Consider the following 17,617-nt stretch of genomic DNA (forward strand, 5'->3'; position numbering starts at 1 on the left):
CCCCTGGCTGCTCATTCCATCCTTGCATTGCCCTCTCTCCTCACAGCAGCACAAAACATTTCTGCAGCTGGGGCAAAGAACTACACAAGGAAATTGATCTGGGGTTAAAATGAATCCAGAAAAAGAAACCACAGGAGCTGGTTTTCACAGAATCACAGGATGGTCAGGGTTGGAAGGGACCTCTGGAGACCATCTAGTCCAAACCCCTGCTCAAGCAGGCTCTCCTAGAGCAGGTTGTACAGAATGAGAATGACATCCAGGTGGCTTTTGAATGTCTCCACAGAACAAGCCTCTGCAGCCTCTCTGGGCAGCCTGTTCCAGTGCTCCATTACCCTCAAACTAAAGAGGGTTTTCCTCATATTCAGGTGGAACTTCCTGTGTTGCAGTTTGTGCCCACTGCCCCTTGTTGCTTGCCACTACTGAAAAGAGCCTGGCCCCATCCTCCTGACACTTGCACTTAAGGTATTTGTAGACAGTAATAAGATCACCTCCTCCAGTCTTCTCCAGGCTAAACAGGCCCAGCTCTCTCGGCTCTTCCTCATAAAGGAGACACTCCAGTCCCCGAGCCACCCTCATCGCCCTCCGCTGGCCCCTCTCCAGCAGAGGAGTCCTGTCACACTGTCTCTCTTGAACTGGGAAGCCCAGCCCTGGGCACAGCACTTCAGATGCAGCCTCACCAGGGCAGAGCAGAGGGGGCAGGATCACCTCCCTTCACCTGCTGGCCACACTCCTCTTAATGCACCCCAGGATCCCAATGCATCCAAGGTTTAACTTGGATCAATTTCCAGTGTCTATTTAGTAAAGACGTTGCCATTGCAAGCATGCGAAAGGAAAGAGGGCAGGGGCATACGTAGTCAGGGAGAAGCAGAACCAGTTACTTCCATGCAACAGTGTCATCTTAAAGTGCTGGTGAAACCATAGTGTTAGTGTTCGCGTTTGCCGTAACGGAAAACAGACTGGGTTTTGTTAGTTATGCAATTATTACTTTCAAATCTACATAGTAATAGCTAATCTTAAATAAAAATTTAACATGATGATATATTGCCACGCAAGCTGAAGTACAAAGCAAAATTTAACATAATCCATATTTTTAATACTATGTACCTGTACCAAGTAGGAATGAAATTACAGTGCAACAAAACCAAAGCTAATTTTAACTGCATAGTGAAATTGCTGCTGTTGCATCAAACATCCCCGCCATTTTCTTGCATTAGTGTCAGCTAAGTGAATTGCATTAGGTTCCCTTACAAGTATTTTTTTCAGCCTAGTAAAATCATCTAGCAAGTTTTAGCTCTTCTGCAGTATAAGCCGTGTATGTACGTTATTTCTTACATATTCAACAAAACCATTAGTAAGTTTACCAAATTATAAGTAATTCTATTTTTTTTAAAGTTTAGGTAAGATGGTGTTTAAAATACATAAACAAAGAGAACCAAAGAACAACTTATGAGCGAGCCCCTCCTCTCTAGGTAGAATGTGATTTTAGAGCCTTATTTTAAAAACAGACATGCAAAACTAAGACAGTAAGTCTCTTACTGTGAATTATCTTCATTATTTATTCTTTTCAGTTCTCTTATGTGAAGATTCCTAACTCTTTCCAAACGTTCAAGTTCTGCTTGTATTTCAGCTTCTTCCTGCAAATGAAAAGAATGAAATATAAAAGCTCATTTACTCCCCATTTGAAAAGGATATTTTTACCCCTGCATCAATACTAGTGGTGATGGAGGAACATTACATTACAAAACCCTGCTGAACTAGAAGAAAAGCACTGCTTTTTTCTTAAAGCCAGAAAAATTCAGAAAGATAAGGCAAAAGCCTGTTTCAAGGAACCTTTCTGTCCATGAACCCACAGGTAATGGGATGCTCACAGTTTTGTTCTGCACTGTAGGGATGCTATTTGCAATGATAGGCAGCTGGGTTTTGTACCTCAGCCAAGGAGAGAAATTATCTGGGAAGCGGTCTGAAATTGATGTACAAAGAAGAAAAAACAGATATGTGCAGTTATAGATTTTGTACAAACTGAAAAATTAAGAAAAGACATTTAAAATATTTTCAAGCTGAAGTGCAAATCAAAAATAAAAGAATATGTTATTACAGCAGAAATGTTAAGGTGTTGATACAAAACACCAAAACCAAGCTAATTTAAAAATATTTTCCCATTTGTACCTTATTAAAATTACAAATGCAGAATATGTATTGTCTAAGATTGAATGCAATTTCAAAAGAAGTGTGTCAGGTATGAGCACATTCCCTAACTAATTTCAGCACTTAAAATTATCTCATCTTTATGCTACATATTAGGGAACACTGGAACAGTTGTTTATTCAGATTCTCTATAAAAGGAAAGAACTCACGATGCCTAGTTTGTGGAAACCTATGTATCTATACTCGAAGTAAAAAATGTATACTCATTGAAAGACATTGTAGAAAGGGTTATATCGATATCAGAGTTAGTACCTCTAGAACTTGGAAGTTTGAATAAAGGGGAGATAAAATTAGTCCATATCAGAAAGCTCACCATTTTGGAATTATTCTAGCTGAAAAGGAAAAAGAGGGCCTGGCATCTGATACGTATTTTTTTAGTAGCAGTGCCAGTGGAAGCAATGCCCCACATCATCTCTTGTTATTTTGGCACAGCCTCTTGTACAGCCACACGATGAACCAAACTGGAAAACTAATCAGTCTTGTCTTTTTTAAAAAACAAAAGAAAAAGAAAAAAAGCAAGCCTCAAAAACCTATACATATTTGGTTTTGGAAAGAATCTAGATCAGTTCTACAATCCAATTTACACTGTGACTGCACAATCTGGTGGTGCTGGTAAAAGCAACAGGGCAACAAGTCATGGCACAAGGGGATGAAGATGGAAGTCAGCAGAGGGCAGAGAAAATGCTGTAAAGCTGGTATTTCCAAACATTGTATATTATAAAACCACATCCTGAAACACCAACTGTATTTATATAAATCTAAACCATGCATTTTATATCACATTTCCAATGAGCTGAGGAGTCCAGACTGGATGATTTCAGTGGATATCCTGAATCCCTCCCCATAAGCTAAGGAAAAAAACCTCTCATCCCAAAACAAGACACTAGATGAACATCCATTCAGAAAACAAAAATAAAATTCCTAATAATTTAAAAGCTGTACTAACTAACACTAATCTGCTAGCAGATCTGGGTGGACCATTTGCTCTTCCTAACACATAATGCGAAGGGCTTTTTTCCTCTTTATACAATGTTAAACTCTTCTTTTTATATATATATATATTTAGATTTATCCTTGCAGTTCTCTGTTAAATACCCTGACATGCAGTTCCTCATAACCCAATAGTCCTTTATAAAGAATTCTAGCCCTTCTCCCCCTGCAAAAGGCCACACACTTCTACACACACAATTGTCTATGTTCTTCCCAAAGGCTGACAAAAAAAATCCATCAGTTATGCCTCTTTTGGGCTTTTTTGTTCATATATTATGCAATTCAGTGGTTCTCAAAATGTGGTTCATAGGCCAATGTTAGTCCAAAGAGAACTGGCTGGTTGCATTGTTTCCAGCTGTTATTTAGGACACTCAGGCTGTGAATACCTTTAAGCAAGAATGAACCAGCTTAGCTGCCTCAGGTCACTGCTATATAAAAGGAAGTGAGAAAACAAGAGCCTCTCTCCAGGACCAAAGCTGCTAGCTGGAAAAGAATTTCCTGGGGAGCAGAAGGAAAAGAAAACTGGTGGTGGCAGCATGTACAGGGCACCAAAAATAAGAGCACCAGTAAAGCATCTGGAGAGTGAAAAGGAAGAGGAGCAGACAGTAAAACAGCATATGCAGAAGGAAAGAAGAAAAAAATGTAACCAGCCAAGAAGCACTAGGAAAGAAATACAGCCACGTAAAAAGAAAATTGTTTTTCTTAGTTTAGAACAAAATCTTTATCGCACATAAGAATTAAAATGCAAATATGTATTTTTATTATTATTTTCAGATATATTCAAACATGATTTGCTAATAAATAACATTTGTTTCCCCTCTGGCATTTGTTCAAGGAAGTTCCTTCTTATACTGACTATCCCGGCACTGATGTTCAAGGTGAAAACAAAATCCAGGTATTAAACAAATTTGTAACAGCTTCCTTCATATGTCACTTGCAATTTCCATTAGACTGCAAAAAAGTTCAAGCACGGAAAAAAAACCCTACAGAATTTCATGTGAAGCTGGTGCTATTTCTAAAGCATTAACAATGAAGAACTATGCGGGCAGTCTACTCCACCAGCACCAACCGAGTTCATATGCAGATTCCCTACCACATATTCAAGTACTTTCTTGTCATATTCTTTAGAAACAGCATCGGTGTTCTCAAGGGGCCCAGTTCAATTTATTATAGTAGGATTCTTAACAAGTGACTTGTACATTTGATGAGAACAGACCTGAAACAGACCCTTGAAACATTTCAAGGTGAAAACCACTATGACCTGGTTTTGACTGAACACCTCAAGAACTACCGCTCAGCAGACAACGGTACTTTCCTTTCACACTCGAGGTATTTCTGCCTGTTTCAACTTTCATTCCTTTTCACAGGTTATTCCTCAAAAGCTTGAGTAAGCAATAGTTTGTTAATATCATAATTATCTCATTACACAGATTTATTAGAATGATGGGCTTAAAGAAAAAAGTGCTGCTTTTTTTTTCAGAAGTAAAAAACTGGAGTAAAATACCTGACTGAAAAAATAATTTAAGACACAGAGAAAAAGACTTTTCATAAAAGCAGGAAAATTCTATTCTCTCTTACAATAGGTAGCATGCTAAATGACAACAACTGAAGTGGATACTGTAGATGATCAAAACATTAGATTGATTCAGAAATGAAATGGTTTGTAAATTCAATCTTTTTAAAGATCAAAACCTAAAGTTAAAAAGCCCATATATAAAACCTGGCTGACACCACTTCCTCAGCCCTGAAACAAGAGCAGTATTGGTGGCATCATCACTGTTACCACTGTTAGAAGGATTCAAAGAATCAGTACAGTGTTACACTGGATGGAGTCACTACCGCTCCCGCGTACTCCCAAGCATTCACGCCAAGTTGCACCCAAAACCAAAAAACAAAACAAAAGCACCACTATTAGGCATAAAATTGTCCAGCACTTTTAGTATTACATTTTCTAATCAGATAGCTCTCAATAAGCCCTCTTCTTATTTTGGTAATATTAGTTTTTACAGTTTTAGGCATGGTCAAAAAAATCTTCGAATAACAGACTGTACACATACCTTTTTGAGATGTCCTAATCGAAGTTTGAAAATTTCTTCCTGTTCATGATACTCTGCTAAAGTCAAACTGAAAAAACAAACACGTAATTATAGCTTTTATATAACTGTAATCAAAACAATAGCATTCTTACTCAAATACTACAGTAATAATTAACATAAGATACTGTATTTACTACCACAATACTAAGTCTACCTTTTTGTCTTTGTTTCTAACTTCAGGGTCGAAACATACTTACAGAATGCCTCTGTGTCTAGTATTCTGGAATACTAACTGCCTCTCCCACTGGACCATTTCTCTTCTCTCAGACAGCCTGTTAGAATACCTGGGTGCATCCTGAATCATATCACCATACCAGTATTTTAGCTGATGCTACTTCACTGTTTGGTTTTGAACTCTAAAACTTTACAAACCAAAGGATGGAGATCCAGAAACCAACTAGACAAGACTGCTAACACTGGATTTTTGAGCTGTGATTTAAAGAACTTCGTGTAAAACCATACATTCCAAGTTCACTAACACTACATTTTACATGAGACCACAAATTCAGTTTTGAATTGGCATGCGACTCTTTTGCTTGTTCTCTTTCCATCTCCCTTTGAGAAAAGATTCCTGGCTACAATTAATTCACTGGTCCCTCGCTGTCTGTAGACTTGCTAGGACACAAACTCGGTTATCATTCAGAGGATCTCGACTGTTCATATGGATTAGTAACTAAGAAACCCATGAACTGACTGCATGCAATAATCATCTGACAAATGAACAGAAAACACACAGAGGACAAACCACCAAAGAAAAGAAACTGAAGAGACTTCAGGTTCCAGGGAAGAAACCATATGCACGTGATGAAGGGGAACAGGGGATGGGGAAGGACAAAGAGGTATGGTCCCCTTTAAAGGATTCACAGAAATCCCTACAAACAAACTAAAATTAAACATTTTATAGTTTTGCCTAGATCTACTATTTCTTGCTTGATGTAAAACTAAAACTAATAGCATATGTTTTCACAAAGTCCATGTTTTAGCAGGTTGAATTATCAACTGTCCTGGGAAGGTAAGTTACACAAAGTGTTTGGAAGGCTATACACACTGTCCATATTGCAAGTCTAAGGAACTGGAGTGTCTTGAGAATCACCAGTAGTTTATCCAGAAGTGAAGGACACCAATTCAGATTTATGCAAGTGCTAACTTCAGTAGAATTTGCAGAAGCCTTAATAAACTGTAAGACTTCTTTCTCCCTTTTAAATTTATATGAAGTTCACCATTATTTTTCAGAATTCTAAACCCTGTTATTTACTGGGTCTCAAAAGTTGTTATGGAGTGCATCTTTTCAGGACAGAACTTGGTCGTTCTGAAGCTTTCACAGAGCTCCTTCCTATTCCAGATTTCATAAATACTGAATTTTGCTGCCCCTTTTCTGACCTGGCCAGGACAGAAGAATGAGTTCACCAGATAACCTCCATGAATATTAATGAAATTGCTGGATTCTTTTCTGACTGCAGCATCTAAATTTCCAGCAACCTGGAAACAGCTTCACAAGATTGTAGTTATTTCATCAACCTTCTGGTCTATTAACGTATAGAAAAAACACCCAGATCAGGTGACAAAAGCACCACCACCACATCCTGTCAGAATCTGAGAAGGAAGCGAACTTTCCTTTTAAGCAGCATCAAACATAGTTAGCCTGCACCTTTTTTTTCTACTGGAATAAAAAGCAGCCTTGTATTCCAGTCAACATGCATCCCCAAACACTCTGAAGGCAATAGAGTGAGGAAATTTGCCTCTCCGAGAAAGGCAAAAGGTCCCTTAGTACCAGATTTTGGGACCGAACATTTGTATTATTTTCCTGGCAGAATCTCCTCTGGGTTTAGATGATTTACGCTCATTTTAAAAAAGGCATTAAAGCAAATGTGAAATGGGGTGTCTCAATAGTGAAGAAAGCCAGCAATGCATTCTCTGCACAGTTCAAACAACAGCAAGAAACCTAAGAAAACAACGCTCTAATTCCTGCCCTACTACATCTGCTAGCCCTATCAAAGAGAGCACCAAGGCCACGCTAGGCAACTCACAGTGGCATCCCTGACATTGTTTCAATACTTCTACTCAAACAGCGAACTACTCTAACATGGATTAAGTTCTCAATTAAAAAAGGCAAAGGATCGATGTCAATGTGTACGAGGTTGAGTATTATTCTTTCCAGATTCCCGCCTGCAGTATAAATTACAGGTTTGTGTGTTTCCAGAAACACAGATAGTAAAATTTGTCTTTCTCAGGAAGAAGAGCATTTTGGTGGCTTAGCAAAGCTGAACCACAAGTAAAACACATTGAAAATACAAAGTTTATGACACGACCTTCCAGATTTTTCATTGAACGCAGAGAGCCCTAAAACCACAGATCCCCTGAAAACTAACATAATACAGAAAATCTGGTCCTTTTTATAAAACCTCAGCTATCTGCGCAGAGTTACGACAAAGTGCCTAGACAGCTCTAGCAAGTAATGCCTTCCAAAAAGTTCTTAAACAGCCCTCTTGAGCACAGAGTACAAGTTAGAGGTCATATTGAAAACATTAAGATTCGAAGTCACTCTTTCCATGTTTCCATGCTATATCCCAATGAATGACTGTTTTCCATTTTTCTATTTCCTTACAAATCTAACTCTATTAGAGACACAGCATGATCCACAGCAATTTGAAACTGTTGTTACTGACCACCACATTTTGAAGGCACAGAAACCACTGAACTGTACACAGACGTAGTCACTTTGGATTTTGTTTACTTCTGAAAAACAAAACTTTATTCACTCATATTCAGAAACACTTTTTTTTTTAGAAGTAGGAGTTTATTACTTTTTATCTATAAATATACTGTACTTTATATTCATATTAAAATAACACACGACAAATAGCAGTAAAACAATGACAGTGTGCATGTTGTTTGTACCCTGGTTATAGGCCACCACCCCACCGTACAGGCTGAAAACAATCCAGCACAGACTCCTTCCTACCAGCCCATTGCTTCCCACCTGTATCCACCCACCATCTTTTGCAGGGCAGGAGCACACTAGAGGCACCTCCTGAAACCAGAAATCATCTACGAGACACCATCGCTACCTGCAGGAGGGGTTGCCCCTCCAACACTTGAAACACAGGTCTCATCAGATCCAGAGGACGAAAAGGTCTGCAAGCACAGCAGAGGACCCTTGGCCAGAAATAGGCTGCTGCTAGCCACTAAGTGAACTGTAGCTGGGTAGTCAGCCTGGAGGCTCATCTGATGGGTGTTGGGCAATAAGGGCACTGGGAGTAGGCTGCATGAATTAATCCGGTAACAGTCTGGTCCTGACTGTGACCTTTTCCACTCAAAATTACTGTGCAAGAAATGCTGCATTTTAATTGTCTACAGCCAAATGAACTATTGTACACATGCAATGAATTCCTGAAATTCCCCAAAAAGCACTGGACATATTCTGTGCATGTAACAATTTTCCTGTGACATGTAGGGACACGGTTGCCACCTCTACTTGTAGCTGGAAGAAAGCAGACAGCTTACCTGGCCTGAAAGGGTTGATTATCATAAATTTAAACATTTTCTTTTAATTAGCAAAAATAGGCCTTCCAGTTGTTTAGCAATGTTTTCATAGCCAAATTTCAAAGGCTTTGACACAGCACGCATGGACTGTAACCAACCTGCTCTGCACTTTTTCCTCACAAGTTCAGACAAAGCCACTTTCTATGATTAAAACACCCTTACTAGTGGGTACAGAAAAACCAAAAAACCAAAATAGCCACCTTGGTTTTCATGATGATCAAGCCTGGCCCATCTCTCCTCCCTCCTTCTCCCAGCTGAAAAACCATCCTGGATACATAGGCACAGCAGAATGCAGCCATGCCCCCCAAACAGCCTTGCACATGTCCAATACAAAGTTTTGGCCACAATTTCTGAAGCGTTCCTTTTTTGGTCCAACCTTATTCTCACTCTAGTTCCTTGATTTTCTGTAAGGATGGGCAGACGCTGACCAAGTCAAAGCCTTCTATGAGTTCTTTTTGCTCATGTCTGCCTTAGAAAGAGACTGCCTAAGGATCTGTCTTTACTTGTCCTGTAAAGCCCAGACACATTGTTGGCACTTCAGCCTGAAATAGTTTCTGAAAATATTTTTATTTGTTCCATACAGAACAGAATGCTCTCTCTAAATGATGCATTTGTTCAACTACAGTAACAAACTCTGCCAGCTCCCTCTGCTCTCCCATTCCAAACTGCACGCAGAGAGAAGGATGGATGTAGAGTCCCACGGAGGAACTGGGAAGCAAAGGAAGAGGTGACTGGGAAGTGAATATAACTGACACAGCTGAAGCTGCAAAAGAAGGACTACAAAACCTAAACTAAATACACCATTTATCCTAGAAATAATTGTCTAGTGAAATAAGAACTGCTTCCAAGAAGTGGGTACTAGCATTATAATCTCTCAAATCTCCAAAGAATTTGGAATAGAGTTTTTGAACAATTTTTCTAGGCTAAGAAGGCAAACTCTACTTCAAATAAATTTATTTTCTTTAAATACATGAAAGGAATAAATTAAAATTTAAGAATAAGAAAGATACTTTGCTCAGTAGAAAAGAGATCACTCAAAATCAAAACTATTTTTTAGTTTGGGTTTGGGCCATAAAAAAGGGAAAGAACGATGGAAAACCAGGACACTGTTCAGACTCATCTGTTGCATGTTATTTAAACACTAAACGCACCATTCACTCACAGTATACTGGTAGATGACCACCTTTATACTAGTAACTTCAGTGCCAAAATTCTGCTTTTAAATTTTTATCTGAGACAACAGTATATTCAGCTAAACTAAAACAATGTCCTTATTAAGAAGTCTCAGGCAACACCTTCAATCCATTTCAAAACAGTTAACACCTGTTTTCAGAAAAAGCTTAAATAATTTTGCTTGTTACAAAGCTATAAATCATGTTGTCTTGTCAATACCTGCAGCAGGAGACATTTTGTAAAGCAAACAATGCAGTGGTAGAGACACTTGTTGCTAACAACTGCTAGCAAGTTGTTTGTTTATTTAAAAAAGATCTGCCTAAGGACTTGCATATATGTTGTACTGATTTATTACTGGTTTAGTTTATTGATCTCAAGCAGCTCTGCATTTCCCCATGCCCCATATAAAGAGAACCTCTTAATTTGGCTATACTAATTAAGATAATTACTTTGAAAGTAACAGAGGAACAGTGATAAGCACAATAGAATAGGAGGGAATTACATACAGCAGACCACAAATTTACTCTAAAATGGATGTGCACAATTATTAATTGTTTTACGAAGATACACAAAACATGTTTAATTCTGTACTGAGAAGCACAGAGGAGTCAACACATACTACTACTACTATACAAAATTATTATGGATTCTAAATACAAACATTCAAAAACCCCTTTGAAGTAAAGTCCAAAGAGCATGACTAAGCTTAATGAGTCTGTGATCTCAGGACATATTATAGACCTTCTCAAATGTCTGAAACAAAATTTATACGCTTACCATATAGGCAAACAACCTAATATCTAGATTATATAATGATCAGATTAGGATACTTAAAGGCAAAACAGTTTTGATTCAATAACAGCTTACATTTATGCTAGCATTAGATACAAAAGGGCAATTCTGATCGTTCTCTTGGCAATTCCATAGCCACCAAGAATTTTCACTTGCCATTTAACATTTAATTGGTTAATTCAAAAGAAACGAAAATCTGTAAGTTTTGATCATTCGGAAATTATTTAAAACTGCTTAACACCAGAAAACATTCAGAAGTCTATTATCAGGAATTAATTTTGTCCTACTTAATATTTAGAACATGTCTTCTGTATTTTTTCCCAAATGTGTATTTTATCACCTCCTAAAGCAGCAAGAAGATTACGGAAATGTAATGTGAATGAAGACATGGCCAAAAGCTGGCAAAATAGAAGTTTTATAATTTTTCAGGTAATCTCCATTACTTAAATGTTACTTTTTATTATTAAAAGGTATTATATTCAAACAAAAAGGTATTTTTAAAATGCCTATAATCTTTACTATTCAGAAGTATTAATTATGTTCTAAAAAGAAATGTAGGCACTATTACTAAAGAATCAGTTTGAGCAATGACTCTTGAGCTCTCTACCAAAATACACAAGTAACACTAATCAAGATTTGCTTACATCGCCACCCTTACTACTGTATTTTCATGGTATTTTTGTCACAGCCAAACAATTTCATAATGTGAACTTTAAGAATGATGCATTATGCAAAATGTATGCAGCTGTCTTCACACTGATGGTCCAAACATTTATTTTGTATATCTAACCCGGACCCTGAGGTATAAATTACTACCTCCACAAGTAAGAGGTAACAAGTGACCATGTTTAACACACATAGCTTACTTCTGCAATGTAACATAAATCAATTTCTTGGTCTTTTTAACCCTAGTTATTTACGCTGACCAGAAACAGATCCACTATCAGCTGCAGCCTCTTAGCATCAAGGGCAATGACTAGTATCTCCAAGCAGCAACTTCTTAAAATACCCACATGTCAAGAACACATCTGTCTGTGCCTTGAATTACACCATTTCTGTTTGCAGTAAAAAATGTCACTTGAAAAATGAAGCGTTCCTTGATAGCTCTCAATTTTTATGTTTAAATGACAAAAAATTTGAACACTGTCAATATATGAAATGGGATCAGTAACTTCTGACAGTTGCTCTCAGGATCTAGCATTCAGAAGGGAAAAAAAATATTTTTTTAATTTGTTTTTAGACACACGTCTTCAAATAGTAAAGGCTGAAAAAAGCTTTTGTTGTCAGCTAAAGACTGTTATGTGAAAAATGAACTGGTCTCTAACTAAAGGAGAAGATCTTAAACCAATGTGGATCAAGAAAAGTTCAATAGGTATCAGTGGCACTACAAGAGTTGGAAACCAGAATAAGGACTCCTCTAGATCAGGAAAACAGAAGGAACTGCATAAACACAAAATGGGCCTTTCTCTGGTGACTTTACCAAAAATAAGTTGGGCAATTGTACGACATCTTCATAGGCAGTGGTGCAAATTTCCCTAACATCAGCAAGTCCTCAGTGAGAATATAGCTGCTGAATATACTGAGTGCCTTTTTATGCTGTTATTTGAATAGAACTCACACAGACAATATCTGAGAATTTATGTAAAAGACTGATTGAAATGTTAAACTTACAGCTGTGGTAAATTGGGTCTAACAAAGGGATCGTTTTCTGCCCCATTCACAGCTTTATTTTTCCTCTGCTTGGGTTCAGAATTGGCAGATGGTGCCTGAGAATTATTTGTAGTTGGCGGCTTTCGCTTGGCCAGGAGCTTTCTTTGCCTTTCAATGTCTTCCCTTTGTTGATTCACCCATTCTTGCTGCCTGTAAACCCCAAAAAAAGCCTTATTAAAGTTTCATCATTTTGCATTTTTTAAAGAACTATCTTTTTAACTGATAAAGCATTAAGAAATTTTTAGAAAACTTACTGTACATATGAAAATTTCCTAGGAAAAAGAACGCCAATGTTCCTCATGAGGTGGAAAAAATTTTGCTAAAGTTTAGGCACAATTTACTTTTGAAATATATGGTGGGGTTTTTTTTTTGTTTTGGGGTTGTTTTGTTTTGTTTTTGAAAGTGATACACATGATTTCTGCACTAGAAAAAAAATCTGGTGGATAACTTCTTTTATACCATCAAAAGAAATGTAACAGTCAATAGAGTACTTGATTATTCAAGGCCAAAAATTGAATTTGATCTGACTGTTCCCAAATAAATCATCAGTTTGGTTGTATGGCAAACAATTACAGTTTTTATGTAAAACACACATACAGATGGTTTTTAAGATCGTCTTGAAAAAACCAATCCCTAGGCAATCACATAATGCTAAGACTATATGTTGCCCTTCAAAAATTAAACTCTTGGTGAATTACTTTTATATCTCTATATATATACATATCTATCTCCAAAGATTGAATCAGACTCGTTCCCAAAGAACAACTTTTGAGGCATTGCATAATTATTTTACCACCATCTCTGATGGTCTCTCAGAGCCCTTTTCCTTGGCTCCATCTCTGCTGAAATACCTGTGTTGCAGCAGCTCTTTTCCAGGTGGCTGCTCTTCCCCACCCACTTGCACTAGACCCTATCCGAGGCTGCCAGAATTGTCACTCCTCCTTCATGGCACTGAGGAGCTGAATGCCTGAAAAAGGTGCTACAGCGATGGATGCGCAGGCAGCACTTAGGTGACCAATGAAAACTTCACAGATCTCTTCTACCCCAGTCATCACCAGTGATACGTGGTTAGCTGCTTGTAAAATCACTGATACAGTTTTATAGCAATTTCTACCAGCTGAGCTGAATAATTACGTGTCACTCATTTAGCACATTCATGCTTTTCTAAGGATAGTTAAAATCAAGTGAAACCAAACTGTCTTTCAAAGACACCCAGCCTTAGTATTCTCTCAGTTGATTAAGGGAGTTCTGTACTGTATTCTCAGTCTTCAAAAGGCAAAGCAAAATACAACGTATGAAAAGCTGCTCCAATCCTAGAACCTCAGTAATACAAAAATCCACTAGAGGGAACTAACAATTAGTGAGAATTTTAAGAACATGGCATTGACTAACTTCACAAGATTTTGAAATGCAAAGCCATCTGTCCACTGTTCAGTAAATGAAGCACCATGACGAACTGTTGTAAAATGCCCCAGGCGTAATCTGTCTTGCATGCTCTTCTCTCTGCTTGCCAGCTTTTCCTGTGTGCTCTAAGAAAACAACAAAAAAAAATAGTATTTAGTAACACTGAAGTGTTCAAAAAGTCTGTAAAACACTTCTTTTTCCTCCAGCAACTTCCTACAGGAAGGATAAAAGGAGAGTAGATTAAAATATCTTTTATTACTTTACTCCACTTATTCTAACTTCTGCAGAGCCCAAACATCAGCAGTTGTTAGAATTGGTACTAATGACTACTTGTGCACATAAAAAAATAATCAGAGTTGGACTCAGTTTTCCTACAAAGGTCATTGTTCTTCATAACTAACAAAACATTTTATTTGTAAATACAGCAAAACTGGTAACAGTATCAGCATCATACAGGCATATAATGATGTCTGTACATGTCTATTATACTAAATAAGCCTGCTTACGTATCAGAAAGAGCGCACCTACCATGCTTAGCCTGGAAACTCCCCTGAACGACCATCTATGTTACTATCTGTACTGAACTGACTGAGCTCAGGAATCTCTACGTGGGGACGCACTGCAGCAGACTTAACTGCAGTCAGCTATTCACTTGCAGAAGTAGAAGCCGATGCCCTTCTCACAACCAGCCACTGCTACCATGAGCATCCCTGGGATGTGGTAAATGACTGAGGCTCCCTAGTTTGCTTCAGTACAAGAAGACAGACCACTGAACACCACTGACGGACAGAAACTTAAGAAGCAAGCATTTGTAACAATTAAAGAAATGCCGATGGCCCCAAATCACACACACGAAGAAGTGAAAAGTTGACAGAATTAAGGATCTTTGTGCAAACAGACTTCTAGAATGAAGAGGCCGCCTACATGGCCTTTTGTGAAAAATGGCCTATGTGATATTCTCAGTCTGAAGGTGCTCACTTAGCACCATGCTGAACAGATCTGATGCATCATTGTCCTGCGTTCCCCTCATGCCAGAACTTAGAACGGATTGCAATAATTTATTTATGCCATGCCAGTGAGGAAACTCTCCCCAATCCTCCAATGAATCAGACTGCGCCCTTGTATCTGACAGAAGTGGCTAGTGTAAGGGAAGAGACCTGGCTGTTTACCTTGAACTTTTTTGTATCCTAATTTGTAATAAGATGATTTTCTAGTACTATTTTTTGAATAGGGCTGTTTTAAAGAAGAGGGAGAGAAACAAGGTATATTCTTGTCTTTTATGAAATTGCTGTTAGTTTATATATAATTGGCATGAAATTTGAAATAAATATTTCTTTCATAGTAGTATGCAGGTAAATGATCACCATTTCCTTGTTTCCATTAATTCTAAGCTAACATAGCATTTTATCATTTTAACATCAAAAATTATCTCAGGCACCTAAATGTCTCACAAGGAGATTTTATCTATCTCCTTTCCACAACAGATTCAGAAATTTTTTGATCCACTGTAATCATATTCTTAAAGTTTGTCCAGAAAATTTGCCACATACTAAGTTCTTATCTTTTATGCTTTCCTATATTTGAATTACTCATGATGAAAACCATCCCACATACCTTAAATTAAAGTAGTTACATGTTCCATGATCTGAAAAAGGTTCAACATTTTATTTTGCCTATTCAGGCTTACAAGAATACTTACTGCCACATAAAGACCACACATATGACGTTTCAGCCTAAGAGACTAATGTGAAAAAGTTATTATGAAAATAAAGGAATCATAACAGAGTTCTACAGCATCCTCACAGTTTTTATCACAAAGATTTTAAAAGCAGCAAACTTACCTTTTCAATTAGAAGCTTCTTGCTCATTGAAATACATTTGTTTAACCTTTCTTTATATTTTTCAAGTAGCTTTTGTTGTTCATCTATTTGTCTTCTAAGATCACAGTTAGCCTAACAAATAAATACAAAATATGAAAAGACATATTGAAACACCTTTTTTTAATCAGCTGTCACAGAAAATAAAGATGTCTACCTTCACATGACTAAAGTAAAGGAATATGCATAAATATATATATATATATATATATAGGCAAAAATATAATTTCCCAGATCTATCCCAATCTGTAGAAGGATGTACCTTGCTCCCTTTTCACTTCCTTTACACTGAGCAGCATACTGTATTACAGAGCATTCAGCATGTAAATAATATATAAAAGCACTGTACCGATCATTTTTCCAGTCCTCCAGCGTTAAACTGAAAGTTTAATTTTAGCTCTGTATCCTTTATACCTGATTGCTGAAGTCATGTGAAATCCTAACGTTTTTAATTTAAAAGGAAACAAAAAATTCCCAATGATACAAGTTTCAATTATCTGAGTAGGAAATTTACCAAGCTCCCTACATTCCAATTATATTTAACTTATTACCTTAAAAAACACCACAGCAGTATTATTTTGTTTAAAACTAAATTATTTTTTATTTTTAGTTTTAAAAAGGTTGTGTTTGTCTATTCCATACCGCTGAACATGTGCTAAAAGACTGTATGTACAATTTTGTAATGTATGATTGCATGTGTTAATATGTACTCGTGCACATATAAACACTAAACAGACTATGAATTGTTTCATATTTCTATATATCACCTCTCCAACACTTCTTTCAAGAGCACAAGTATTAAGACTTTTTTCTGAAAACAGGTCTTAGAGCACAGTATAGCACAGGTTTCTTATTAAAAGTAGTTTATTTATTGCCCATAATAATTGTCACAATCACCTCCATTCTGAAACTGCCAACAGTCGGCCCCCTGATAACTGCTATTCACAAACAGAACAACAAAACCCCCACCTGTCACATGAAATTATATTATGAAGTTAAGGAATTAATGAACTGCCTGCAAAACAGCATCAGCTTTCTTTGTACCCTCAGAAATTCTATAAACGTATTTAATCATCAAAAAGTTATAGCACAGAGGCAGAAAAAAAACAACTTATGCATTTCATTTTATAGACTTCTTGCATTTTCAGAAAAAAAATCAGAAAAATTAAAACCTCACTCTGCCTTTTAATTTAGGTAACTCCAGGGTAATTTTTAAAAACAAGGATTATTCAAACATTTAAAATATTTGCCTCAGATTCATTATCTGTTGTTCTGAATAAATATCTTTACCCCATGTCCAATACTCACCCTGAGTAAGTCATCTATACGACCTTCTTTCTTTTCCAAGTCTTGATTTTTATTACTTTCTAGCGCAGCTAATTTCAGCATTGTGAGATCAGTCTAAAAAGAACATTTTGAAAATTTCATCCTTTCCTTTAACAATTATAGCATTATTTTTCTCATGTTTGTTACACAGAGAAATAAACTACTTTAAAACATTCAACAAGACCAGCACATCTTATTTTCACGTGTTTTAGAAGTGACATGGAAGGTTGTTATTCAAAATTGCTTTCCCTCTTCATGAGGATGACTGTCAACATTTGGGATAAGCCACTAACAGTGTTAAAAGACTTAATCACTAACTGAAAACTTACTGTTCACAAAAAAAGCATATAAAACAGAGCAAGAATGTCAATGCCAGCTAATTACTTGAAAGTCTCTGTGTTTGGTTAACAGGTGAAGGAGCCTTGTTCTGACTAACTTGCGAAAGAGAACAGATCACGTCAGAAATGGCAGAAAGGATAAACCAGTTGCTTTTGGCTTTTG

The 17,617-nt window shown here is 37.0% G+C and overlaps 1 protein-coding gene across 5 annotated transcripts in view; it reads right to left on the bottom strand.

Annotated features, from left to right (window-relative positions):
* TLK1 (tousled like kinase 1) overlaps positions 1 to 17,617 on the bottom strand; it is a 70,138-nt gene that overhangs the window by 13,060 nt on the left and 39,461 nt on the right. For 4 of the 5 annotated variants that reach the window (XM_040605043.1, XM_040605045.1, XM_040605044.1 and 1 more), the window contains 6 exons: positions 17,099 to 17,191; positions 15,755 to 15,865; positions 13,902 to 14,038; positions 12,471 to 12,659; positions 5,253 to 5,319; positions 1,537 to 1,634 (listed from right to left, as the gene is read on the bottom strand). In XM_040605043.1, the coding sequence (XP_040460977.1) occupies positions 1,537 to 1,634; positions 5,253 to 5,319; positions 12,471 to 12,659; positions 13,902 to 14,038; positions 15,755 to 15,865; positions 17,099 to 17,191 (695 nt within the window). The remainder of the gene's footprint in view (positions 1 to 1,536; positions 1,635 to 5,252; positions 5,320 to 12,470; positions 12,660 to 13,901; positions 14,039 to 15,754; positions 15,866 to 17,098; positions 17,192 to 17,617) is intronic. The other variant, XM_040605047.1, reaches the window with a different exon arrangement.

This window comes from Falco naumanni, chromosome 8 (assembly GCF_017639655.2).
Source record: "Falco naumanni isolate bFalNau1 chromosome 8, bFalNau1.pat, whole genome shotgun sequence".
NCBI lineage: Eukaryota > Metazoa > Chordata > Aves > Falconiformes > Falconidae > Falco > Falco naumanni.